This window comes from Eutrigla gurnardus, assembly GCF_963514095.1.
Source record: "Eutrigla gurnardus genome assembly, chromosome: 9".
Classification (NCBI taxonomy): domain Eukaryota; kingdom Metazoa; phylum Chordata; class Actinopteri; order Perciformes; family Triglidae; genus Eutrigla; species Eutrigla gurnardus.
In genome coordinates this window covers 7,406,586-7,433,910 of record NC_139923.1, presented here as the reverse complement: position 1 = coordinate 7,433,910, position 27,325 = coordinate 7,406,586, and the positions used below count along the sequence as shown (strand labels likewise).

The following is a 27,325-nucleotide window of genomic DNA, read 5'->3' as shown; positions in this document are numbered from 1 at the left end:
CTCATATTATTTCAATTATACAACGGCACATGATGCTGATGTCTCACACAGCCAGACAGAAGACGGTGATCAGCTCAATTCTAGGAAATAGAAGGTCTAGACAGTGATGAGCTACAGTTAAAGCATTTATTACAGCTTGACAGTTAGTGTAGGTCCCCATGCTTCTGTTGTAGCCATCAGAAATACTGGACTTCTCTGATCGCTTTCTGTAGTGATGAGGTGCTTGTGGCACTCTAGCACCCTCTGGTGGACGTGTGAGGTCAAGGCAAAAGTGCATCTGGGTTTTTGCAGATGTTTTAGATTACTGCTGTCGTGATTTATCTGTTAGTTTTATTTATTCAATGAGAAACATCAGTTAATGCAGTAAGCCAGTTATTCACGATGTGTTTTAATCCATAGTTCAGTCTTCAGCTTTTTACATATATATATAAAAACAAAATAGAAATCACAACGTCCACTTATGACAGTATCAAAGGCACTGATGGTTACAGTACAAATGTTCTGCACTTAGCATTCTTTTCAGAGTGAGATTTTGGCCAAATGCCCTATTTCTGACGGTGTGTACAAGCAGGAAATGTTTAAGCTGGTTCTTAAGGAAGATAAAACTTCTAGGTCAGACAAACAAGTGCTTTCATGATGATGAGAACATTTTCAGTGAATCATACAAGATATGCTGATTCAGGCTTTTTTTTGCAACTTTGTTAAACATCATGGACTGTACATTAGACATCATCCTCTGGTGCTACTGATGCTGTCTACCTGCGACTTTAGTAAGAAAACAAAAACCATTGTTAATATATGTACAAACATCCCTTTTATTTCTATTTCATGTAAAAAATGTCCCAACAGTTTTTCCTAAGAGTAATAGCAGGCTGTAGCAGTTTCAGTAGGTCATGCTTTTTCAAAGATATTACAACTTGAACCTAAAACATGCTCAAGCTATTAATGTTAGACAGGACTCTGGTTAAAAGTAGTGCATTTCATAGATAGAAAGCCACAGTCAGGACAGAATGACAGAACGTAGTGGTGTACACTCATGCCTTGTATTAACTTGCACATCTTAAATCGTATTGTTAGCCTGGTAGGATGTCAGCCGTTGACAGCGTCCACTGTTGAAACCCTGCAGAACTACCAACGCTGTTTAAGAGAGACTGGTAGCTGCAACAGCGAGCTGGCTATTTTCCTACAAGAGCCCAGATGGTCCAAGTAGACTAACAAGTAGCCCAAATGACTTTAGTATACTTTCTGTGGTGGTTGATGACCAATACTAACTCTGCCAAGTGCTATTTGACCTTTCTAACAAATGTTACATCCTGTACAGCAAAACTCTCCTTTCATTGGACTTTAAACAGACTACCCATCTACATTTTTAACTTTTCAATCATACACAACCAAGCCACTGACATGGCAATCAATACATTGAACAACAAAGCATTTGTCCTGGTCATCAGTTCTTCACTTAGTACATGTGTTGCTGCTACAATTAGTGATCTTAATTCTCACAATGTGAAATCTGTTCTGCTCCTTTTTTTAATGGTGGTGACAGATTTGCCGCTGGTTTCCACTTTAGATTCATAAAAGGGATCAAGGCCATTGATTACTTCATGCCCCTTAATTAAAAAAATGTCCCATATTATCCTGGTAAATCTCAAATTTACACTCCATCGAAAATCCCGTTAGCAGAGAGCTTCTTCCAGTCACTACTTAGATGTTGTATCAGAGACAGTATATCCCAGCAGCCGTCTTTTCTGAGCTGAAGTCATGTTTATGGTTCAGGGCTAACGGCGGCCCTACTGGGCCTCGGTCGGCTGGTTCTTCCTCTCCTGCCATTTCTTCTGCCTCAGACTGAGCTCTGCGTCAGTAAAGGCCATCGGGCCCCAGTTAGTGATCAGCTGCTGTCCCTTGGAGCCTGGAGGGGGAACAAAATCACAAGACTATTCACCACAGGGGTAGGAAGACTTGAATCAAGGATTTGTTCACAGCAAGTCACCATTTTAAAAGTGAGGTCACATTACCCTGGAGTACGTTTCTACATCACTGCAGCAGGTTGAGAAGTTGAACTACTGGAGGTCAGCAAAAACACGATTTCCAGCCGCTGTGAGAGCATGCTGTGTTGCCTTGTGTTGCAGTTTGCAGCTGGAAAATCTAACCGTACATTTTTTCTTCCTGTGTGTTGCATTGCAGCAATGTAATCACGGCCCAGTTCAAGACTTCAAGACCCAGTTTACTTATTGTTTTAGGGGATTTTCCCTTTTTAGTTACATATCACTCACTTTTTTAAATGCAAGATTGACTAAATTAAAATGTAAGTGAAAAGTGTGCAGTCATTTTTAATTCTTAACCCTATTTTGTCCATCAAAGTCATAATTTTACTTGTTTTTTTGTTTGTTTGTTTTTTTTACCTTTGAGCACGGTGCATGAAGCAAAAAGAAGCTCAGTACTAAAAGCAAACTGGTGTACCTAAAGTTCAATTGTAAGTAATGTATAGTATTTTTTTACAGGAGTTTATGAAGTATATGATTCTTTTGTAATGTGTTTCAACAATCAACAATGCAGTCAGATAATGTCCATTATGACACTCAAAGATCCTCCATGTCTGTTAGTTTCACTTTGAGCCGAGGCCTGAACTACTCAGAGAGTTCAACATACCAGGGTATCTTCCAGTTATCCAGCTTAAGTAACCCTAACAAAGGCATCAGGGATAAGCGGTCACACGAAGCTGGTTATCGACTCGTTAAGTCAACCCAGGGTTTACCTGTCCAGCTATGAGCGCGTGCACATGAAAGAGGCGGGGCTTTTTTATTGTGGATCCTCTTTTAAAGTTTTGAGCCAGAGCTCTGTAAACGACACATGCTGCAATGTAATCATTTCCTTAACATTTGTTTAGATTGTTATGAGTGACTGACAACATTATGGAAAAGACCCTACAGAGAAATTACACATTATTCTTTACTTTTCGCTTTATCCAAATCTTCCATCACATCACATTATCCTCAGTTAATACTGACATTGAACATCTTCTACATGACTATGCTTTCCATAGTCCAAAGCAACAAACTGCAGCACTCCAATTTACACTCCTCTCTCTCCACCGTGGTCTTCCAATAACAAATAACATCAGACAAAAACAAAGGAATCGGCCTGAGCGATTACATTGCAGCCCATTTAGTGGCAGCACTCTCGCTCAATACCGGACCAATTTAAAAAAAATCACTCAGACACATAATATGGGCCCATTCCATAAAGTGAGCTAAGAAAAGTGGGGTATAAAGTCCAAAATGTGACTTGAATGAGCCCAACGAATCAGGCGCATCTAAAGCATTTATAATAAAGGTTAAGCAGTCTAAATAACTGAGTGTGCACAAGAGCAGCAGTACACCTGTGATGATGTGGAACACTGATGGGCTCCTAGAAGTCCAATCAAATAAGTTTGAGCATTTGGGTTCAGTCAGGTGAGAGTAATCATAGATCTAGACTTCCTAGAAAGGTTCTGTCTAAAATGGTATCAAATATTTTTGATACAATCTAATTAAATTGGGCACAATACATTGAATCCGTAATGAAGAAGTGGTCAGTGTGTGTCTGTTACCTGGTTGAATGAGCCGTAGCATGCCCTCGTGTTCAGCCACCTTGTGCTTCCAGGTCTTGGTGTTGTTGGTTGCGTCTTCCAGCTTCCTCATCACCGTCTGGCTCACACAAGAAAAACAAAGAGACATGGTTTTTAACATTTTCCTTCAGGGCATTTAGCAGACGCTAAGAACATAGAAGTGTATTTTTTTTGCTGAGCGACATTTGTTTGATTTCAGCGATGGTGGTACCAGCCGGCCAGCGTGTGGTTACACCAGTGTTTGGAGGTAGATGGGTGCCGTTCCATTGATGGCCTTGAAGGCCAGTGCCATCAAAATACAAGGGAAGGTTTATTTCTTTTCTCACTTTCGGAAACCTCATTTAAGATTTAAAAATATCACTGTTTGGAATATTGTACGTACTTTAACAACTAAAATGTATTATTGTTATTATTTAGTTCCTCTCATGATTTGGCATAATGTCTCCTATAGCTGCAGTCATTCAGCGACAGCATGTTCCAAATGAGTTCACATCATTGTTTTCTGTTTTAACTGGTGTTTAAATGTGTTATTTAAAAAGCACCAGTGTATTGGGGTCCTAGGAGAACTCAATCAAAAAAACCTGTACTTGAAGCCTACATAGCTTGAATAGATGTCCAAGAATAAATAAATAAAAGGTTTGTCATGGGTCCGAATTTAGAGTGAAGTGAAGTTGTGTGTGTGTGTGTGTGTGTTTTCAGTATAGACTGATTCCATACGTGTATGTGAGAGGAAATGTATGTAATTCTGAATAACGGCCCTAACGGCCCTTCATACCCATCTGTTGTCTCCACACGGCTCTCAACATGGTGATGGCTCAGCCATGTGTTTATAGTCTGGGAATGCTCCATTAACCATTACTATATTACTCTTTTTTAAATAATTAAGTTGTGCTGCACTTAGGATCACAGTTTCTTCCTGCAGGTTCTTACTGAGCCATACTGTGATACAGTCAACTGTGAGTTGATGTAGAAAACAACAACATGTCTGGTCCCTACACCGTCACCACCACCGGGGTGCACTCAGCTGACCTGGTACTGCTCCAGCGCCCCCTGCCTCTCTTCCTCCAGCAGCTCCAGTTGTTTCATGGCGGCCTGCAGGGCGTTCTCCTTGGCCAGACGCTCCTTCTCCAGTTCCTGTTTCTCAGCCTCCGTCTCTGAGATGGCGCGCTGCTGCCGCAGGTGGAACTCCTCCAACTCTGCCCTCTTTGTGGCCTCCTCCTCCAGTAATCTGCTCCACACAGACATTACATTGAGTATAACACTGTCGTGTATGCATTGGTGTCACATAAAGCATACATACATGCATTTCCATCCTTTCCCCCCACTCTAAGAAACCAACATTTTACATTTCTTATTTTAAATACATTGCTGTCATGTCCCAACATGTTTTGCGATTCCCAACATCAATATAAACTATATGTATATTTCATCTCTGTTTGAAAACAAAGTAATGACTGTGTCGAATGTCAACCTTAAATGTGTGAACGAGGATGTAGCAAGGTTTCCTCGGTCCAAGTAAAAGTTAAGCAACTCGTCGGGTAAGGTGGAGGTGTATGTGACATGTCGGTGTGTCAGCAGCAGGTGGTGCCATAGTGCAATTATAGACTGTGTGTTTATGATAAGGGTTCAAAAAATAAATATAACTACAAATGTCTCTTCTGGATGAATGTGATTTGCTTTGTGTTCTGTATCAAACACATTTTGCATAAAAGGCAGCCAAGGATTTTAGTTAATCACAATGGACGCACATCGTCGTATTCACTGATTGATGGATAAATATATAAACTGGAAGATCATTTGGCAAACACATTTACTAGTTTTATTAAAGTATTTAGAAAACCCAACGATTTTCAATATGGTCATAAATACAGACTCTTTTCTACAAAGCTGTATTGATGGGATGTATTGTATTGTATTGTATTGTATTGTATTGCACCACCAGAGGTCAGTGTCTATGGTGCAACAGGCAGCTACGGTCAGAAAACTAGTACATTAGTACACAGGAACCACAGTGGTGCTACTGACAAAATGTACAAGAACAATGGTCACGTTGGCTCTGTTTACATTATGGTAATGAATACTTTACTGGAAAGAAACTACCTGCTACATCTCTAGTAACTCAAATGTTCTCTTCAGCCTTCCCCTTAAACATGAAAACCTTTTGTGTGACGGTCTGTTTGGATCAAAGCATCCAGTAAATGCGGATATTGTCTGATACGGACCGGCCGCATGGTGGTTTAATATAGCACCACAGTGGTGCTGACCTGCTCACTACAGTTTAGTCAAAGGTGGAAAGTAAATGTCAGCAGAGAGGAAGGAAGGTCTAGGGAGGAAATGTGGTGGAGGGAGGGAAGTAGAAGTTGAATGTGGCTGCATGTGAGACTCGTGAAAACGGGAGCGGGCTCGGCCTCCACGGCTGTTTATAGATGTTTTGATGAGGAACTAAGTGTAAAATGTCTCATTGCTGAGGTGGACAACTTTGACTAGATGATAACAGAAGGTGATTAGCAGCTTGATTTATCGTGGCGTGTGCGTGTTTGTGTACTAACGAATTATTAATAGTTGATGCGTCTGCGGGCGGCCATAGTGGCTGCGATCGTCTCCCGTCTCTCATCAGATTTTGGTGTGAACATGTTTGTCATTGAACAGATGGTTAGTCGGCCTTTAAATAGAGCGCATGCTGGTCATCGGGTTGCAGGTATGATGTTGTTTGTCTCTCAGCTGATACTGAAGCAGGTGGTGGAGATGCTGTGATCAACTTCATTTAATGTCAGCTTTTAATTATTAAGGAAACAGGGTGTCTGTATTGTTTGCAGCGCTGTTTGCACACATGGTATTTTATTAACTTGATGTGTAAGCATTTTGTGTGTGTGCGTGTTGAAAAGCAGTGAAGATTTGGAGCACCCGACTCAAACTGGAATCTCTCGGTCTGTTTCTTTACAAGATACCGAGATGGCACATTTAGCCACAATTCAATCAAAATAAAACTTTTTTTCCATTAGGTGAGAAGGGAAACCGATAGTTGTGGGTCACCAAAACCACAACTAAAGGTTTCAGATATAAAACCACTTTTTTTTTTTTTACTTAAGACTCTGTTCATGTCGCTTGAAAAAAAAAAAAAAGGTTTACCCATAGTACAGTGCGTCTGGTGTGTGCTCCTCGTTGCGGTTCATTGCGACATTCACATTTAGATTATTTTGTTGTATTGACCTGCTGGTTTCTAGCAAGCTAACATCTACTGTTTGACTCTGACTGCATACCGGTTTCAAACTCTGTTTAGGGCACAAAGAGTTGGAGCCTGAGAAAAGTCTCATTTGGCACCAAAAAACACTTATTTTCTGAATGTGTTTGTGCAACGCCACTGCAACACACTAGTGTGCTGGTGAATTTCTCCCTCCTCCACTCTGTGAGGACTGACCGTGCCTGCAGCCTCCGGGCGGCCTCCTCGTCCTGTCTGGCTCCCTTCTCGTCCTCCAGAGCGTTCTCCAGCTGACGGTACATGTCCTCCAGCTCCCGAACCCGCTGCAGGTACTGCTCCAGCTCAGTGGACTGCTGGGCCACCTGCTCCTCCATCTTCTGCCGTACCTGTTGAACCAGGAAACAAATCCAGAGACGTACTTTATCTGGAAACACTCCCATGGAGATCTTACAGCTTACCCTTATAGTGAGCGTTTTAGTCCAACCTATGCTCGGTAATTTATGTGCTAACTCCTTATCCCTGACTACCCTGGTTACGGCGTTTATGAATTAGCACAGAGATGAACATGAATGTATCAACTATTTTAATCAATTCATCATTTCACTTATTTATCAAGCAAAACTGTCAAACATTGGCTACTTCCAGCTTCTAAAGAGTGATAAAATGCTGCTTTTAAAATAATTGCATTTCACTGTAAATTGAATTTGGGTTTTGGACTGTTGGTTGGCCAAGCCAGCAATCTTGAGAAAAATATCAAATGACTTGTTTCAGCTCTTTGGTCAATGATTCAAGGATGATGCTCTTGTGTTTGTAAATGGTAACTCTTAAAATACGCAGACATGGAGGTGAAGTTACAGTCACAGTTAGATGATGAACAAGTGTGTGCACTAGATGCATGTGTTGAGGCTCGGTTGTATTCACGCTGTGCACTGAGCATGTCAACATCACCGGAGGCAGTGAAGCACAGATAGATGCTATCAAGAGGTAAGATTAACAGACGTATCTCTTATTACAATCAAACAGCAGAGCCTGTTGATTTAACCTACTATATAAAGTATTATTAAATGTGTAGGGATTATCGTTTTTTACATTAAATTTGTATCTGATTATTATTAATAAACATCCTACAGTATACCAGAAAGAGGAAGCTGTATTTATGCTGCTCTTGCTCTACCTCTCCTGATGTAATGACGAGGAGTGACGTACCATTTTTTCTCTCTCCAGGTCCGTCCTGTAGCGATCCTGGAGTTCAGTTTGGGTTTGAAGACGCCGTTGTTCTTCCTCTGCTGCATTAGTCGCCGCCTCCTCCAGAGCCTGGCCAAAAGAGCAACGGACGTTGGTCAAAGACTACAAAGGTCAGATGTTCACAGGCCAAGATACCAGCTGTGGCTTACGCTTGATGAACAGAAGTGAATGCATTACTTCTAAACAAAGAGGGAGATGTGAGCTCTAAAGAGATATTGGACACAAGTAGTGCCCTCTGAACTCACACGTTTTCTTTTATCTGCAAAGATGTGTACTAATGCAAATACTCGCCTTCACTCGTGCAAGTTTAACCACAAGATCAGTTTTTAATTCAAAGTTATTTGCGTCACTTTCTCTTGACGCATCGGGGCGGATGTGATGCACTAACTTTTAAAAGTTAGTGTTGAGCCTTGGAACTGGATGGACTCAACTCAAGTGTCCAATATATACGTCTTTACTAGACAAACTTAAAGTCTGCCTCACTCTTCATTCTTTTCTCTCCGCACTTTAACACAAACTGTAAACCCTTATATATTTGAAATAGTAATGCTTGAACTCAGTTTGACTTGATAAAAAAAAAGTAAGGAAATACATTTTAAGCAGACGTTTGTGGTTTCTGAGTGCCTTTCAGGTAAACATCTCACATCCATTTTTATTCAGAAGTCTCCATCAGGTCGTACATTAACAGGAGAAGTTCATCTGAAACCTCCAGTTGATAGTGTGTGTGATGTGTGTGTCACCCCGCTACTATATATAGCAGCAGTGTGAGAGCCAAACTGCCTATTGTATGTGTGTATGTTTGTGTGTGTGTATGTGTGTGTGTGTGTGTGTGTGTGCCTCATCTCTCTGTGGAGCTACACATGTGTGTTCATTGTGTATTCATGCAACCATCCATGCAAGGACTTTCACCTCAATGGCAGATAGTTGTGCATTCATGGGAGTGCAGTGTCGTCCCACACAAAGACAAGCCATTGTTTTCTGCATGTTGCACAACTACCATGAGAACTGCTTTGACTGACGGTTCTTGAATTTCACTGTTTGTTCATACAGAGCAGCACTTGGCAGAGTGACATGTTGTCAACACAATCATGGGAGTTGTCTTCTTTAGTTCAGTTTAAAGGATAATATCCTGAGATAGCTCATATCTTTTTCAGCTAAAAATAAGTAAAAAGCTTAATTCACATTTCAAGTTATTTATTTGAATTATATTAATATTATTTTGAATGAGATATTTGAATAATATAATTTAATTATTATATTACTATTATTATTATCTGTTTGTTATTTATTTGTCGTCATTTATTTGAACATTTTTTTTGACCAACTGTCTCCGGATCCCTCCAACAATGATCATTAAATATGTATAAAATAAAAAGGGCAAACATGAGGTGATTGCTAAATCTGGTGGAAAATAGTGAAAACTACTATTCTTAAGCCAGATATGATAGAATGGTTTTATGCTCCATTGGGGGTTAATGTGGTGTAATGGGGGCTGTGGGGATCACACAATGTGGTTTCAGTGGAACCATGTTTGTCATTAAGGGCCTGTATTTTGGCTACACACTAGGAGAAATGTATTGAAAATGAAAAATCCCAAAAAGTTCCAACTGAGCCACAGGCGTGACCTCACAACACCTGTACAGTGTTAACAGGAAGCAGCCAGTCAGCATTAGTGTTTCAGGGAACCCAGTCAGTCAGCAGAGTCAACAGACAGGAGTGTGAATCAGGTTTAGGGAGATTTACTGGAAAAACATGCTTAATGGAGACTTGTGTCGCCCCCCCTGCCTGCTTCCTGGTTCAATACACATTCCTGTGTTCGCAGTCAGCGACAGACTATTCATCAGTCGGAGGCCACCGGGTGGAGCTGATCTATTATTAGTATTCATGAGCTGGCACCGAGTCTCGGAGGAAACCCATCAGAGTTTTCAGGTGACCTACTTCATTTGTTGTGTTTCTTTAAGTGCGCGTGCGTCTGTCTGTCTGTGTGTGTGTGTGTGTGTGTGTGTGTGTGTCTGAAACCAGCCGTTTGTCATTTATAAGCATTCTTCAGATAATGCATGTTATTACTCTTAGTATGTGTTGTTTTAAAGATGTCACGTTATCTCTGTGGAATGTTGTTGAATCAGCTCTGAGACTTTGTGTTGTGATGAGCTCAGCGGTACTCGCTGTACCTGCAGAGATGATATAACAAACTGAAAAGATGATATAACTAATTGAAAGTTTATATATATATATATATATATATATATATACACACGCACACACACACACACACACACACACACACACACACACACACACACACACACACACACACACACACACACACACACACACACACACACACACACACAGACATATAAACAGTATTTCCTTCTAGGAAAATACATTTCCTTCCACTGATGTCCAGAATTTACAAGCTCAATCGAAACAAAGGATTTGAGGACATGATACAGTAATGGATGTAACTAAATTTTAAAGTACTGTACTTTAAGACAATATTGACATACTTGTACTTTACTTGAGCATTTCTATGTGATGCTACTTTGTACTGCACCTGTGCTGAGAAACTATTTGGGAACATCATCTTCCTGTAGGTCACGTGAAGCTTCACCCTGGTAGGGGAATGCCTCCCCTGCTTCCCATTTCTTAACCTGTCTAGGCTGTGTGCTTTTATTTTAGTCATTGTCTTATTTGATCTTGCAGGTTTAGAAATTCCCTCCAGGGAAATCCCTCAGGCTTGGTTTGGGAACAAATTCCAGTGAATTACTTCCTGGATTGCCCTCTCTTTTTTTTCACCCCCGTTGCGGTTAACTGTCGATAACGCTGGACGTGTAAACACCAAGATAATCTTTATCATTTCTAGTTTCCATTTTGTTTTTACTTCATTGTTTTAATCTGCAGTCACCACATCACCCCACACGCTTGTCCCAGTTTTGAAAGGGCTGTTGGGGGTGTTTGTCTCGGAGTGGGTATGCTGGTTTTGGCTGAAATCTCTTACTTCAGTGTTCTATATATAAATGTGTACATTTGTAACCAGCAACCTTCACAACTGATTTTATTTTTAGGCTCAAAGAAAATGCAATTGCAGTTTCCATCAACATGTAGAAGTTAGTCTCTGACAGCCGTCCAGATCGCCTCTATCATGTCATCGTCATGGTGCATCCCTGCTGCCCTTCTGTCACAGAAACACTTCCACACCGAGCTATTTTAAATTCAGATCTGATGTCACCATACGTTTCCTGACCAAACCGGATTCACAGAGGGAACATTTAAGGTGTGTTTATTGACTCCTCACCTTCCTCATGTTCTCCAGTTCGAGCTGTTTGGCCTCATTAGCCGTCTGCAGCTCACTCATCCTCAGCTCCAGCTCCTCCTGCTCGGCCTGCTGCTTCAGTCGCAGCTCTCGCCGCTTCTGCCGAGCCTCGCGGTGCGGCGCCAGCCGGCCCTGACGCAGCAGGCTCACGCAGGTCTGAATGACTGGGAGGGGAACAAATCATCAGTGGAGCACACTGAAGTAAAACCGATAAAAAGGTTCCACATAATAAGGGAAGAGCTGTGAGGTTCTGGATTAACAATGTGGCAAAACTTTTGTGGCAAAATTGTGGTAAAATACACAAATCTATCGTATTTGAGCTGTGACAACTATTGGAGGATTAATGATCAGAATGACAAAGAATCAACTATTTTGCTAATTCTATAATAGAAAATGCCAAATAGTCTCAACTTCCAGCTTCTCACATGTGAGCATTTGCTGCTTTTATTTCTTTCTACGTCATTTATGATTGTTAACAGAACCTCTTTAGGTTTTGAAATCTTAATTGGACAAAGGGAGATATTAACTTGGAAAAAGTGCATATTTCACTATTTTCTGATTCAATTAAGAGTGAAAATGATCTGGATAAATAATTATGAGTTGAAGCCCTACTTGGTTTCCGAGGTTTATTGATGATGATGGAAAAACCTGCTTTTATTTCTCATCAAACTTTTTGATGAAGTACATGTTGATTTTCATTTTTAAAACCAACAAAACCAAATGTAATATTAAGTATTTTGTATTTGGACAAAATTAAATTTCCAATTTTTCCTCAATTTCCCATTGAGATTAAATAAGTACTCTCTTAACTTGACTCGGCTGAAACATCTTAAATGACAATTTTACAGAGAAAACAAACATTCACCACCATCGGCGATGTAGCTTTGGCAAAAACAAAGGGCGCATGCAACAGTATGGAGTGAACGAGTGTGACTCAAGAGTCACCACGTTGAGGCTTACGGTTACGGAATGAAATAAGAATATCTGAAAAGTAATAAAGAAAATATTCAATGAGTTAATGAGTGAGATCTGGTCTATCTATCTGTAGAATTATTATCATTTTTGATACCGACCCAATGTCAAAATACAATCGGATGTCTTTTATATCATCAGTTTAATATCTGTGAAAGTACATGAATAAATGTAGAAATCGTAAATACGAAACAGGATAAGTGAGGAAAGAGGAAACATGGCCGGCATGGCGTCATCACTCACCCTGGATCCACTCCTGCTTCTTCTTCTTGTCCGACGCACTGATTTCAAAGCTTTTGTGTGAAGACTTGATGAGGAAGAGACACTTCTTTCCGTCTTTGTCTTGCAGCGGCTGCAGAGAGAAACAGATTTGTTTGATATTCGTCATTCTATCTGGTTCGCCAACATCGCTGTACTTTGATTGACTTATGACTCGGCAACCAGCCATGGACTTCAAACTGAGATCTGTGTATTAGTTACAGGTGATTTTCCTGATATTTTTTTCACCCTGGCGTCATAAATCAAATTGATCACTTCAGTCAAGAAGGCTGAAATAACAAAAGGAAGCAGGCTCTTGCCTCGGCGCCACAGTTTCCGTCCAGTAGGATATCTCCTTTCTTTTCGGCCAGGTCCTCGCCGACGTAGTAAGAGATGGCGTTTGGCTTCAGCAGGAACCAGCGCTCCGTCCAGTTCTTTCTCTTGTGACCTTTCTTCATCATGAAGCCCTGTGGAGAGAGACAGCAGGACATCAATCTGGGTCACCTCCTCTTGTCATTACTGACTCTCTCTGTGTATTAGATGTTTTCATTTGCGCATTTTTACATTTTATTCTTGCAAAATATGTAAATTTCTCAGCTGATGCACACTAAAAGAAACACTTGCTGCTCCTGATGTTATGCTACGTGCTATGTCAAGTTCAACGACGAGCAACAAATCATTTTCAATGGAAGCTACGGCCAAATCTTGTTGCTGCTTGACACACAAATCAACATTGAGCCAATCACGTTTAGTCTAAAACAAGCGCATCGATAAGCGCCGATAATGAGGAATCCACGGCAACAGTGCTCGGCTGTTTGGCAGCTTTGTCACTCGTAGGGTCAATAACGCTTCACACCCAAAACTCCACCAGATGAGCCTGTGTGTCACAAATCAGACTTGTCCCATGTTGTTCTGTATTTTCTTATGGTCAACAACTCCCATGAAAAGCCCAAAACCAGCAATAGGTTACATCCACCTTGCAGACCCCGTCCTCGTCTCTCAGCCCTGAAGATGAAGCTTTAAAAACAGCTGGTCACATCGCTTCATTGAGGAAAAACACAATGACGAGTTTCCCTAAATAACTGGGCTGTGTAGTATTTAGCAAACGTTACTCAGATAGGAGTAAGTGTTGCAGGTGAGATTGAATCAAACTAAACTACAGTGTGTGTGTGTGTGTGTGTGTGTGTGTGTTAATGGCCATGAAGGAACGTGTGTCCAAGGAGATGGAGCTCAGTGACGGAGACTGTATCCTCGTTCTGTGCAGGTGTGCCGCCCACCTGTTTGAGCACATCCATGATGAGCTCCTGGTAGACCTCGTTGATGCCCATGGAGAGGGTCTGGCGGTCCATGCCCTTGCTGAAGTGGCCCGACCCCACCAGGATGATGAGCTGCCAGGCGCTCAGACTCTGCTGCTTCGAGTGCAACTGCAGCTTGTAGTCCTCGAAACGCTCCTCCACCCAGCTGCCCCCCATCGCCTCTGTCAGCTTACGCAGGAAGTACTCAATCTGTGCACAGACACACACATCAAGCAATGAAATGTTGGCCTCCGTGATTAAAACTGTTCATTTATATTGAAGACAACTGTCCCCTGGTGTTTTACGGGTCATCTCAACATGGGCCGATGGGCTGAGCACATAAATCTACACTTCTTCCTGTGATTCAGGGCCTATGTTTGTTATACGCAACAATTAATTCTCCAGTGTTTGTGAAAGAACAGGAAGCTGGAAACTTCCCTTTCTGCTCTTGAGCAACGGACGTTTTTCAACACTGAAGCACAACATTTGTACTGTCGTACAGTACAAATCCATTTCTCTGTGTGTGTGTGATCTCAAAAGGAAGAATAATGGGTGGAGCGCAGAACAGGAAGTAAACATTGTCAAGCGTTGGCAAATATGATTCTTTTATCTCATTTACATTAATAACTTCCTCATTTTGAAGGGCTGCCAACTGTTTTCAGAGAAAGTGCTTTCCAATGTAAAGATGAGTAGACTCATGATTTCTGATTCAGCAGCCAATAAGCAGCCAGCTTACAATGTAGTGATCAGATAAGCTTTCCTAACCCATTCAGGATGAGAAATGTTGAAATATTTCTTTCTCCAGCTTCTTTACTTGCTTTTTAATCAGATCTACAAATCAGGAAGTTCTTTAACATAAATGCATTGAGCTGTTTGGTTTCAACAATCAAGTTGATCAGTCAACTAATCATTTCAGCTCTACTTGGATAACCTTTTGGGAAATTTAATTTGACAAAATTTAGAAGCTCCTTTTATGTTTTGGTTGCAAATATCTTGTAAGGTTACTCGTACGTTGGTTTTCAGATAAATGTAGTCAAGTAAAGTCTTAAATATTTTCCTCAGATGTAGTGGGCATGAAGGCATGCAAAAAAATACTCACGTTTAAAGTACCTCACAAATGTACAAAGTACAAGTACCACTTGAATGAATATACTTAGTTACATTCCATCCCTGCGAGGTAGTCTACGACCAGTTTGTCACAGTAAAAGGCCGCTCCTTTAACGTCTCACCTCCTCAGTGACGATGGTCAGCGGGTATTTGTCCTCCGACAGGAAGTTGAAGATGCACCAGATCTTGAAGGCGTCGTCGTTGCTGATGAACAGCTGGCTCTGGTCCAGATTCTTCCTGGAGGACAGCGTCCAGCACATTTTGTTGAAGTCCTGACGATCGAAGTTTCCAGTCACCTGAGGCAGAGCAGAACAACAGGCCCGACTGAGGTGAGCAGTCTGTTTGTAAAGGGACCGTCTGACAGGAGACAGATTTGAAAACAAAACTAAGCAAAGGGATTCCTCTGCTGACGTTTTCCTCCTGAATCATTTGGCCAGTGGTTCCAAACGATTTCTAGAAGTCGTGGCTAAGAATGAGAATTAGATTCTGCCTGTAACACTGTTCAGTATTTAACAACAAAAAAGCAAATAGACATCTAACAACCAGTTTATAACCAGGTTTATCTTGAGAACCCTTTAAAGCAACACTAAAGAGTTTTTAGTGCCTTAAAATAATGTTTCCAAAATAGTTTCAGTGGTTCATCACCTCAAAACCGGGTGAACGGCACTTCTGCATTCTTTTTTTCCAACAGTGTGCATCTGTGTACAATACATTGTTGATTATTTTATTGGCTCATGTTAGCTAAGGCGTTAGCTATTGTGCTAATATATATGTAACCATCGCTATGGCTCATGTTAGCTAATCTTAGCTAAGGCGTTAGCTACTCTACCTTGTCACTGGACATCGTTCAAATCGTTCATCGTTTCCAGAGCCGGTTCTGCATACAAACAAATAACGTGCGTGGGACGGTAGGCTGTGGTAGGCTAAATTATTTACGACAGCACTAATGGACAATTCCCTTCCAACCTGTAGGGGGACAGAAGAGGAAAAGTTCTTAAGTGTTGCTTTAAAAAGGTCCCGAGCTGGAATTTGGAAACTGCTACTGAAGTTTAAGTTAAGTTTTAAGTTTCTAACGAGTCACCTTTGATGAATGGATGTTAGTAAAATTATAATACATGAATTAACCACATGACTACCAAATAGAAAGGATAAACACCAGGCAGCCAAATACTGTGTAAACTACGAATAACGGGTGGTGTATTATAAGGATTAGAAGGATAACATGTTAGGTTGATACCTCAGTCTCCGACACACAATACACAGAAAAGACCACATGCACACTTTAAATATACATTCACAGTTATATTTTCACATGAACCCTGCCCCTCCGTCAATGTAAAACCGTCACAACGAATGTGAATGGAAGAGCTGTCTCCTTCAAGGGAAAAAAATCATTAAATCTCTAGTTTAAATTCCAGAGCAAATTTAGAGCTCTTGAAAAAAGGTACAAATCGGTGGTGTGGAGGGGAAATGTTCTCCTAGAGCCGGTGAACGGGAGCGTCTCCATGGAGACTCCTGGCTGGCTGAGAGTGCAGTCGTGTGGATGAGAAGCACATCTCGTCCTGCTGGCAGTCGGCCTGGCAAACAGCGAAACAACAAAACTCCCCACTCTCACCGATCTGAACGCCAAGCTAACCCTGAAACTGAACCCAGCGAGCATCGCATAAAAAAAAAAACTATGAGAAGAAACAACGCGGCTGATACAACTGTGGTTTGAGCAGCCAGCGATGCAGAAGCTGGTTTCATGTTCTCCTCCAAACAGTTGAAACAGATAAGTTGTGAGCAGCGGTAACATGAGCCGGTGCTCAAACATGAGCAAATACAGCACCTGTTCATTGTACAACATTGGCTTTTCGTTAATGAACAACTTTCTGTGACAGCTTTGGAAATGAAGCTAAGAAGGTGTCGTAACGTTATCAGGAGGCCACTACTATCATCACAACAACAACATTGAACATTACATTTAAAAGGGTTTTCATTTCATTTCTAGCTCGTATTAAGTGAAATCAAAAAGAAAAACAAATAGTGTGAAATGATATTTGTCAAAATAAGACAAATCTCACTTTTTAACAAAAAATTAGATAACATCTAAGTCTTGAAGAGTTTGTTTGAGTTTGGGTGCTGTATAATCCCTTTTTTCTGTAAGTACCAACCCTCAAGGTTATTCAGTAATTTTATGAAACTGTCCAGCAGAGTATTCTGTATCAACGACTCAGTAACATCATAATAAACCCAACAGTTGTTTCATTATTTGAATGTTGTGTGCTCTGTGGGAGACGACAGACATGCAGCTCAGGTGTACAAACTGCAGTCGGAGTGAAGTTTCTGAAAGCTACACAGGATCTTACGTGACTCTATCGGGCTGATGTGAGAGTGAGTGCCTATGGAAACCTGTCCTGGATGTTAAGGGACTGTTTGGTAGTTATTTTTATCGGACCTCTGATCACTTTATGCATAACGCCCATCATTTATTTTGACATGACCCTATCAGTTATTAATATTTCACATCAAGAACATCGTGTGTTGAACATCTACTCCAGTCGCAAAAACTCTCTGACTGTGTGAATGCCAATGGTCGTATAATATGACTGCCCCGTCATGAGATCACCACTAGATCCGACTGATTGAATGAATGTGAGCTCAAACTGAGTGCAGAGAGAAACGCTGGCAGGATGCCATTGTTGTGTCATGCTTGTCTGTTTTTTTTGTTGTTGTCCTCCTGGCTCGCTAGCTGTCTCTCTCTTTCTATCCCTCACTCAATCGCTCTCTCTCTCCCTACCTCCATCTCCCTCTCTCTCTCTCTCTCTCTCTCTCTCCACATTTAAACAACGAGAGTCTTGTCAGCACTGCCTGCCCTCCTTCTCCAATGCCACTTGTTCATTAGGATTCAGCCTTATCTCCTGCAACCTCGCACAGAAACTCCACGGAGCAAACTGAAAGAGGACAAGTTGGAAAAACAGCAAGACAATTAAAAGAGGCTTGTTGTTACCAGTTGAACGGGACTGTCAACCATTTAATCAGAATGGTTTGTTGCTAATTACATTTCCAATGAGTGTTGGCAGACCGTGAGGAATGATAAAGTTATGTAACACAGGGGAAATGAGGAAAGCGATTTTCATCGTTCCAAAGCAGAAAATTAATCTGCAGATGTCGACGGGGTTTTTTTATTCAAAAAGGCACTGTCCAGTGAATAAACTGAATGCTGAAGATTCTTCTTACGTCACATAAACATCCTTTAAATGTGTCGTCACAAAGCTGAAGAAAGATTAATAGCTTGCTGTCGAGACTGAATTAATTTTGTAGCCGATACACTGCTTATTGATTGCAATTTATCCATAAGGAGGATAGAGATGTATGGGAAACATCAAAAGCCGCCATAGACATGTCCAAAAATTCTTACAGGGCTAAAATAATGTGATGTCGGGTGAGGCAGGTCTGCAGCTGGTGATTGTGATGAGCGATGGTTGGTATTTCAGGGTCACAGAGGATCACTTGTTCCAGTGAAATGCAACGCTTCAGCACACCACAAAGTGCTGAGTCCCGAGCTTCAACATCACTGCTGCTAAATCATCCGTCTTCAGCGTTACTGAGCCCTGCCATCACACTGACACATCAGTGGTATGCGTTTTCTTTTCCGTGCGTTGGGAGGACGTTGCACACCCCCCCTGATGGAGCGCACGTTTTCAGATCTCTCCAATGCCACACAGTGGAAGTACACCAAGTAAACTTTGTGTGTATGTGGCATTTTGCTGTTGGGTAGTTAAATGTACAGCAATGCATGATATTCTATAAGATCACCACATGTTTTTGTAGCAAGGCTGTCCTACGTGAACCTCATCTAAAAAATAAGCTGTTCATGAGCTCAGAAAAGCAACCGTTTGCAGCTTTGTGACGATGCATTTTCCAGCTGATCCAAGAGGCCTTTAAAATACTTGATTTCTCAACACACCATCCTCCAGTTCTTCACAACATTTAATCTCAAAACTAACAAAACTTTTCAGATACATGTAGTAGAGTAAAAAAGGATTATATTTGTATTTCGGGTGTGGTGGAGTAGAAGTATACATTTGCACAAAATGGAAATTTGTACAAATGTCGACCTGAAGTCAAGGATGAACCGATTACATTTTAGTGATCACGGAGTGATCTTGGTTCCTACTCTCACCTATGGTCATGAGGGACGGGTCATGACCGAAAGAAGTAGATCGCGGGTACAAGCCTAAATGAGTTTCCTCAGGAGGGTGGCTGGCGTCTCCCTTAGAGATAGGGTGAGAAGCTCAGTCATCCATGAGGGACTCGGACTAGAGCCGCTGCTCCTTTGCATTGAAGGAGACAGATGAGGTGGTTCGGGCATCTGGTAAGGATGCCCCCTGGGAGGTGTTTCAGGCGCGACCAGCTGGGAGGAGGCCACGGGGAAGACCCAGGACTAGGTGGAGAGATTATATCTCCACACTGGCCTGGGAACGCCTCGGGATCCCCCAGTCACAGTTGGCTGATGTGGCCAATTTCACACAAATGTCTAACAGGATAAAGTGGGGACATTTTGGACAAACATGAATGTAAACTGTAACTTGAGTGGCGGAGGCATACGGCTGCCACAGTTTCTGTTATTCTGCACTAGAAACTACATTCATGAGTTAAATAGGACTCCTGTTGTCCTGCTTTTTGTGGATACAACACACACACACACACACACACACACACACACACACACACACACACACACACACACACACACACACACACACACACACACACACACACACACAGTTTCCTTGTATAGCTGGGTGGAGTTTCCTCAGGAGTGAGAGTCATTGAATGTACTTACAGACGACCTCCTCCCTCTCCACTTCAATGGGTGGGTGGGAAAGGCGATTGTGTATGGAAAAGTACATAAAAGTGTGTATTGGGGTGGGGCGGTATTGACGTCATATCTGTCCTCCTGAACCTAAATGGACCTAGATGGAAGGTTGTAGAATAGGGGCTGAACGGTGGTGTAGTGTGGGTTCTCGCTTCCTCCCACAGTCCACGCACAGGTATGTAGAGACAGACAGGTAACCAGTCTATCACAGGGCTGACATGTAGAGACAGACAGGTAACCAGTCTGTCACAGGGCCGACATGTAGAGACAGACAGGTAACCAGTCTATCACAGGGATTACATGTAGAGACAGACAGGTAACCAGTCTGTCACAGGGCCGACATGTAGAGACAGACAGGTAACCAGTCTATCACAGGGAGACATGTAGAGACAGACAGGTAACCAGTCTATCACAGGGAGACATGTAGAGACAGACAGGTAACCAGTCTATCACAGGGAGACATGTAGAGACAGACAGGTAACCAGTCTATCACAGGGAGACATGTAGAGACAGACAGGTAACCAGTCTATCACAGGGAGACATGTAGAGACAGACAGGTAACCAGTCTGTCACAGGGCCGACATGTAGAGACAGACAGGTAACCAGTCTATCACAGGGATTACATGTAGAGACAGACAGGTAACCAGTCTGTCACAGGGCCGACATGTAGAGACAGACAGGTAACCAGTCTATCACAGGGAGACATGTAGAGACAGACAGGTAACCAGTCTATCACAGGGAGACATGTAGAGACAGACAGGTAACCAGTCTATCACAGGGCTGACATGTAGAGACAGACAGGTAACCAGTCTATCACAGGGCTGACATGTAGAGACAGACAGGTAACCAGTCTATCACAGGGCCGACATGTAGAGACAGACAGGTAACCAGTCTATCACAGGGCTGACATGTAGAGACAGACAGGTAACCAGTATATCAGGCCGACATGTAGAGACAGACAGGTAACCAGTCTATCACAGGGCTGACATGTAGAGACAGACAGGTAACCAGTCTATCACAGGGAGACATGTAGAGACAGACAGGTAACCAGTCTATCACAGGGAGACATGTAGAGACAGACAGGTAACCAGTCTATCACAGGGCTGACATGTAGAGACAGACAGGTAACCAGTCTATCACAGGGCTGACATGTAGAGACAGACAGGTAACCAGTCTATCACAGGGCTGACATGTAGAGACAGACAGGTAACCAGTCTATCACAGGGATTACATGTAGAGACAGACAGGTAACCAGTCTATCACAGGGCTGACATGTAGAGACAGACAGGTAACCAGTCTATCACAGGGAGACATGTAGAGACAGACAGGTAACCAGTCTATCACAGGGAGACATGTAGAGACAGACAGGTAACCAGTCTATCACAGGGAGACATGTAGAGACAGACAGGTAACCAGTCTATCACAGGGAGACATGTAGAGACAGACAGGTAACCAGTCTATCACAGGGCCGACATGTAGAGACAGACAGGTAACCAGTCTATCACAGGGATTACATGTAGAGACAGACAGGTAACCAGTCTATCACAGGGAGACATGTAGAGACAGACAGGTAACCAGTCTATCACAGGGATTACATGTAGAGACAGACAGGTAACCAGTCTATCACAGGGAGACATGTAGAGACAGACAGGTAACCAGTCTATCACAGGGCTGACATGTAGAGACAGACAGGTAACCAGTCTATCACAGGGAGACATGTAGAGACAGACAGGTAACCAGTCTATCACAGGGCTGACATGTAGAGACAGACAGGTAACCAGTCTATCACAGGGAGACATGTAGAGACAGACAGGTAACCAGTCTATCACAGGGCTGACATGTAGAGACAGACAGGTAACCAGTCTATCACAGGGCCGACATGTAGAGACAGACAGGTAACCAGTCTATCACAGGGCTGACATTTGTGATTATCTCACAAGTCCGAGAGTAGGCAGACTGAGTGGAGTTTAGCCCCTCTAACGCACAGCTGACATTTGGGAATCATCATTAGACCAATGCGATGTCAATATTGTAATCTGGTTGTTGATTGGTAACGAGCATCATTTGTTCATGTTTTGGCCAATCACACATAAGCATGAGAAAAAAACATTATTTTGATAGGAGGAGGAGGGCACTAAGGGAGGACTCTGGAAACCACTACCAGTTTCTTGCATGAGGTGTCGCTGGACGGACACGGAGCTTTTTTTCCCCAAACCGTGATTTTGTCATGGTTGAGTTTAACTGATGGTTTCTTGCTTCTCCAATATACTAGAGGAGAAACGCCCTCGGCCTCTATGGACCACCCTCATCTCTAAACGGTGCTTTCAGACGAGACAATTCAACAACCTTTAAGGTGACAAAGGGGGGAAAGAGGCCAGTGCACTGTGCTGCGTCACACAGACAGACCTGACGGGAGTGAAACAGGTCATACAACTTTCCTTAAATCAACCTACAGTAATGTCTTCAGAGACAGAACAAGGAACTAATGAGGTAACTTAAAAAGATACAACTGAAACCCTGAAGTTGCTAAATCTTGAATTCTTGAATAATAATCATTTAAAAAAAAAAGCAGCTGAATCATTCTGGTTAAAATGTTTCACCATTGACCATGATAACTCAACAGCAGACGTCTGCATGTCTGACGTTGACAACATCCAACGGGGAATTCCCACAATGCACTGTTCCGATCTCTCTGAGGGAAAGATTTAAGTTGTGTGCCACGATCCCTTTAAACATTACAACAGAGTTCAACTCTTTGGTGGTGTTGAAACCACTAAGCCTACCTGATGAAGTAACGGCTGTATACAACTGAAACTTCACCACTTTACACAAACGACATTCAAATTCAACTATAAAGATCCATCATTTAAAAAGCTACAATAAGAAAACACATTTACCCATTGGCAAATTATGATTTTTGGCTTGTAGTTATTCCAGTGCCACACGATCCATCTAACTAATAATCATAATCATGGAATGACCAGAAGAAATCAGTTGCTGAACAACTGCTGGACTAAAAGATTAAGACCCTAAACTCTAAAAGTATGTTTTTATAAACAGATATATATTTCCCCTCTGTAAAAAAAAAAACATTCACTGGGCTAATTTCCTTTGGCTGTAGCATCTTCAAAACAACGCCTCATCCAAGAAAATCTTGGCTGTATTATTGATTAAACTCATTTATTTCACATTCATCGACAGAGCTCTGATAATTAATGATATGTAAGGTAGGATGCTGCTCTTTGTTTTAGTAAAGATGTTAAAGGAAAACACCACCACATTTCCATACTGAACTATGTTCTGCTCTGATCTTAGACGAGGTGATACATACCTCCCTCTCCTCTGTGCGTGCACTCAATGGCTCTTGCGCGCACTCCGCGCAGCGCTAATTTGCTAGCATGTAGCTTGTCCTTAGGATCTAAAGGGGGGTGAAGTTAGAAGCGACCAAGCACTTCCACGTTGTCCCTATTTAAATACGGTTACGTGAGTAGTTACACGACCCAAGTTTGGTTACACAAAATGAAACATGCCAATTTGTCTAAGCGGATAACAAGGATAACTATATAGTATGGCGGAATAACAACTGGAAGCACTTCGACGTCGGCGCAGTAATATCATCACTCCGCTCCCCCTCTTACTTCCGTCAATAGAACCTACGTGACCTGCACGCCGTCGCCTGCACCAGCTGTAGTAGTTTGTGCACAGTTGAGGAAGCATCAGGTTGTAGTAAGATAGTTTGTGAACAATCAAACATCATGGTTATAACGTGCATCGTACAGGGTTGTGAAAACAAGCAGAAGGTATATAGTCCCGTCATGTTTTGAGTGATGATATTACTGCGCCGACGTCGAAGTGCTTCCAGTTGTTATTCCGCCATACTATATAGTTATCCTTGTTATCCGCTTAGAAAAATTGGCATGTTTCATTTTGTGTAACCAAACTTGGGTCGTGTAACTACTCACGTAACCGTATTTAAATAGGGACAACGTGGAAGTGCTTGGTCGCTTCTAACGTCACCCCCCTTTGGATCCTAAGGAATATACTGGGACAAGCTACATGCTAGCAAATTAGCGCTGCGCGGAGTGCGCGCAAGAGCCATTGAGTGCACGCACAGAGGAGAGGGAGGTATGGATCGCCTCGTCTAAGATCAGAGCAGAACATAGTTCAGTATGGAAATGCGGTGGTGTTTTCCTTTAACATCTTTACTAAAACAAAGAGCAGAATCCTTTTCTGCCTCATCTTCAACTAATGCTCTCGTATTATCAATCAATCAACAATCTCATTAAGTTGAATATTATAGTTACATATGGCTACCTGTAATCATAAAGACCCCAAACAGACACGAAATGATGCCATAACACAGAGTTCTCTCTCTTTTCAATCCTCACGTTTCTGTTTTTCTACTCCTGATAATGTATCATTCTCCATATAAAGAGATGAAGAGTCACAGAGCAATGACTCACTTTGCCTAAAAGAAACCTTGCATGTGAGAACTTCCTCTATCCTATGGAGAAAATCCTCATATCTGCCATTTCTGTGGTGTTTAATGAATCAGCAAATGTGTCCACTGCATTTGAGCCCTCCCTGAGGCTGGTATAATTGGCAGGAGTCCTACCTGAACACAACCACAGGTGAACTGACCTGAGTCAGGACTTTCCATACCTTATCCAGGATGAACTTGTTCAGGTACGGCATGTATCCCTGGGTGGAGACGGGACCCTCGTCGTCGTCTTTAAAGTGCTCCTCCAGCGCCACGGGGTCATGTGGGATGTTCATCACCGTGCATAAGTTGTGGGACAGCACCTGCAATGATGGAACAAATCTGTTTTTTTTTCCATTTTAAAGTCATTTGTCAATTCGTTCAATGACTGGATTCCTTGTTTGTTTCTAAAAAACGGTGACAAATAAATAGTAACCCATGTTCAATTATGTACAATAATGGAAACCAGAAAATGCTTCAATTACCAGTTTGACTACTTGGGATATGACATGATATATTTAAAGAACTGATTCTTTTCCAAGAAAAGGAGAATGAGGAAGAGAAACAGACCAGCACCTTTATGTTGCGCTCGATTCAGCAGATCCTACACTTCCCATAATGCTGCTCAACTTGTGCTGAACCCACCCTGTCTGGTAAATGATCACGTCAAATTCAGCCAACACGTTTGTGACCTTCCTGTTTACAGCCCATTCAGCTGGACGTGTCACTAGTTGTCTCAGACTGGACGAGGCATTCAACCTCGCTGCAACTAACAATTATTACCTTGATTATTTTCTCTTTGGTCTATTAAATGCCAAAGCTGTTCTGTCTGACCGACAGTCTTAAACCCTCAAATATTCTGTCTACGATCATATGAGACAAATAATTGCTGCAACTATTCACATGTGAGAAGCTCTAACCGACTAGTGGCAAATGTAAACAAATTAACTTATTGTTTTAACACTAATTGGTTAGTATACAAAAAGGTGAATGACTTAACGAGGCAATTTACAGGCCATGAGGACCGCCACACATCTAATGGAAACAAGATGTACAATGTTTTGTCCGTCTTAGTGGTTGAAAGTCTGCGCCTCAGCGTCTGCTTGACTGATCTGTGTCCTCATCAAGGTTCAGCAGCCTCCTCATGCTCACAGCAGAGTTTCACCTGACTGGGCAGAGTGGTTTCATGTGGCACCCATCTGTCTTCATGGAGCATCTTAAATATTACGTTCAATTATTTCAAAGACACACCTTTTGTTAGATTTCAGTTGAACACGTGTCAGGAAATACTCTGTAATCAAATGTTGACACATCTTGTGCTCTCCTGTATTTCCTGGCAACACGTATTCAAATACACAATCAAGTGAAGCAGGAGTTTCACCTCTTTCACCACGTAAACACACACAGTCTCAGAGCCGCATTGCATTCTGGTCTGTAACTACTAGCCCAGTGTTGGTGTCCAACTGTATCCAACTGTAGATTAACCTTTGCTGGTTGGATTCGGAGGCAGCTGACCTCGAAACGTTTGACCTTCATTGTTGATTTCTTGCTGAACAAGAGGCAGCGGGAAATATGTGGGTGTGTGATGAAGTCGTGTATCCACGTCGAGAGTTATGAACCGGAAAGTTGACTTTGGTTTCATCCTGTTGGGATTGTTCCATGAGACTCACTACTTTGTGACATGGAGGCTAATTATTGTGTGTGCTCCTTATAATAACACAGATGAGCTCTTTACTTAAGGGTCTTTCCATGCTGCGTATACTTCTTCACTCGTTACTGCACTACATTTTCACAGCTTTAGTTACTTTACAAATGTCAATTGACAGAACAATCATTAATATGATAATCTGACACATTATTCCAGCTTTAAAGATGTGAGGATTTGCCGTTTTTCCTGTAGATAATTTAAATCTATTTGTAATAGTTTGAGGTTTGGACTGGTGAGCATTTCTTTCTACTTTCTTATTTTTTACAAACCAAACCATCGATTAATCGACGATGAAAATAATCTGAGTGGCAGTGCAAAACAAACTACCTCAACCACCAATCTAATGATATAATACATATCATAGTATCTACATGTATCTGTATCTTCTTATGTACATTTCCCTGAATATGCCCCTTCAATGCAGGACGTTAACTTCTCCTCATTAAGAAGGTGGACTACTTTAATACGCGGAGGATCTGTTCGCGTCGCTTTAGCGCTCCTAGCGCTGCTTTGGCGCCGATGCTGCTCCTTTAAACGGCATACAAAGACACATTAACAGTCTCACAAACTCTTCGTTCGACCCTCGGTGGCTTTACTCCAGTATTCCTCCGCTGATGGCTCTACTTTAGTTCCCTGATGTCGCGTTTGCTTTTTATTAATTAGTGTGAAGAGAAACAGGTGCGTCTCTGCTGCGCAAACAGAAGCGCAGCGGTGCGCTGTTTTTCCCACGAAGAAAAGCGTCTAGGTTTTCAAAATAATAAACCAAACACTGACATCGGTGTGGGAGGTTTTAACTCAGCTCAGTCTCCCAGAAACAGACTATATATTATATATATATATAGATTATAAAGTGACGTTACCTTCAGCTGAGACTTGGAGACTTTCCCGCTTTTGTCCAAATCCAGAGCCGTAAACGCGTGCCAGATGGACTTCAACAGTTCGTCCCGCAGGGCCATAATAATAACAGTAATAATAACAGTAATAATAACAGTAATAATAACAATGGTAATAATAGTAAGGATGCTAAGATGACAGTTTTAATCCTCGTCTCTCGGTGGATGCGCGCGTGTGTCTAAGGAGACTTCTTCTCTTCGTCTCCGGGTCTGAACTTTCTGGTGGACACGACGGGAGAAAAGTCACATGACTCAGACGCTGCGTGATAGTGATGCTGCAGCACCGCTCAGCGAGGACAACACACACACACACACACACACACACACACACACACACACACACACACACACACACACACACACACACACACACACACACCATAC

At 42.1% G+C, this 27,325-nt stretch overlaps 1 protein-coding gene across 1 annotated transcript; it reads right to left on the bottom strand.

The window, feature by feature from the left end:
• Window positions 1-367: 367 nt before the first annotated feature.
• Window positions 368-27,149, bottom strand: swap70b (switching B cell complex subunit SWAP70b). Its single transcript, XM_084018300.1, has 12 exons — window positions 26,909-27,149; window positions 24,523-24,663; window positions 15,122-15,295; window positions 13,875-14,102; window positions 12,918-13,064; window positions 12,583-12,691; window positions 11,350-11,531; window positions 8,013-8,120; window positions 7,026-7,192; window positions 4,637-4,835; window positions 3,590-3,686; window positions 368-1,909 (listed from the first exon to the last, which is right to left on the bottom strand). Exons 1-12 carry the CDS (start codon window positions 27,002-27,004, stop codon window positions 1,791-1,793), a joined length of 1,767 nt encoding a protein of 588 aa, XP_083874426.1. The 5' UTR covers window positions 27,005-27,149; the 3' UTR covers window positions 368-1,790.
• Between the last annotated feature and the right edge of the window lie 176 nt (window positions 27,150-27,325).

Bases quoted from the DNA above. Each gene is read 5' to 3' on its own strand.
- swap70b (XM_084018300.1), bottom strand. From the start codon at position 27,004: ATGGCCCTGCGGGACGAACTGTTGAAGTCCATCTGGCACGCGTTTACG. The intron at 15,296-24,522 runs GTATGGAAAGTC...GCTCTGCCTCAG, and splicing joins ACAAGTTCATCCTGGATAAG to GTGACTGGAAACTTCGATCG. The intron at 3,687-4,636 runs GTCAGCTGAGTG...TGTGTGAGCCAG, and splicing joins GGGCGCTGGAGCAGTACCAG to ACGGTGATGAGGAAGCTGGA.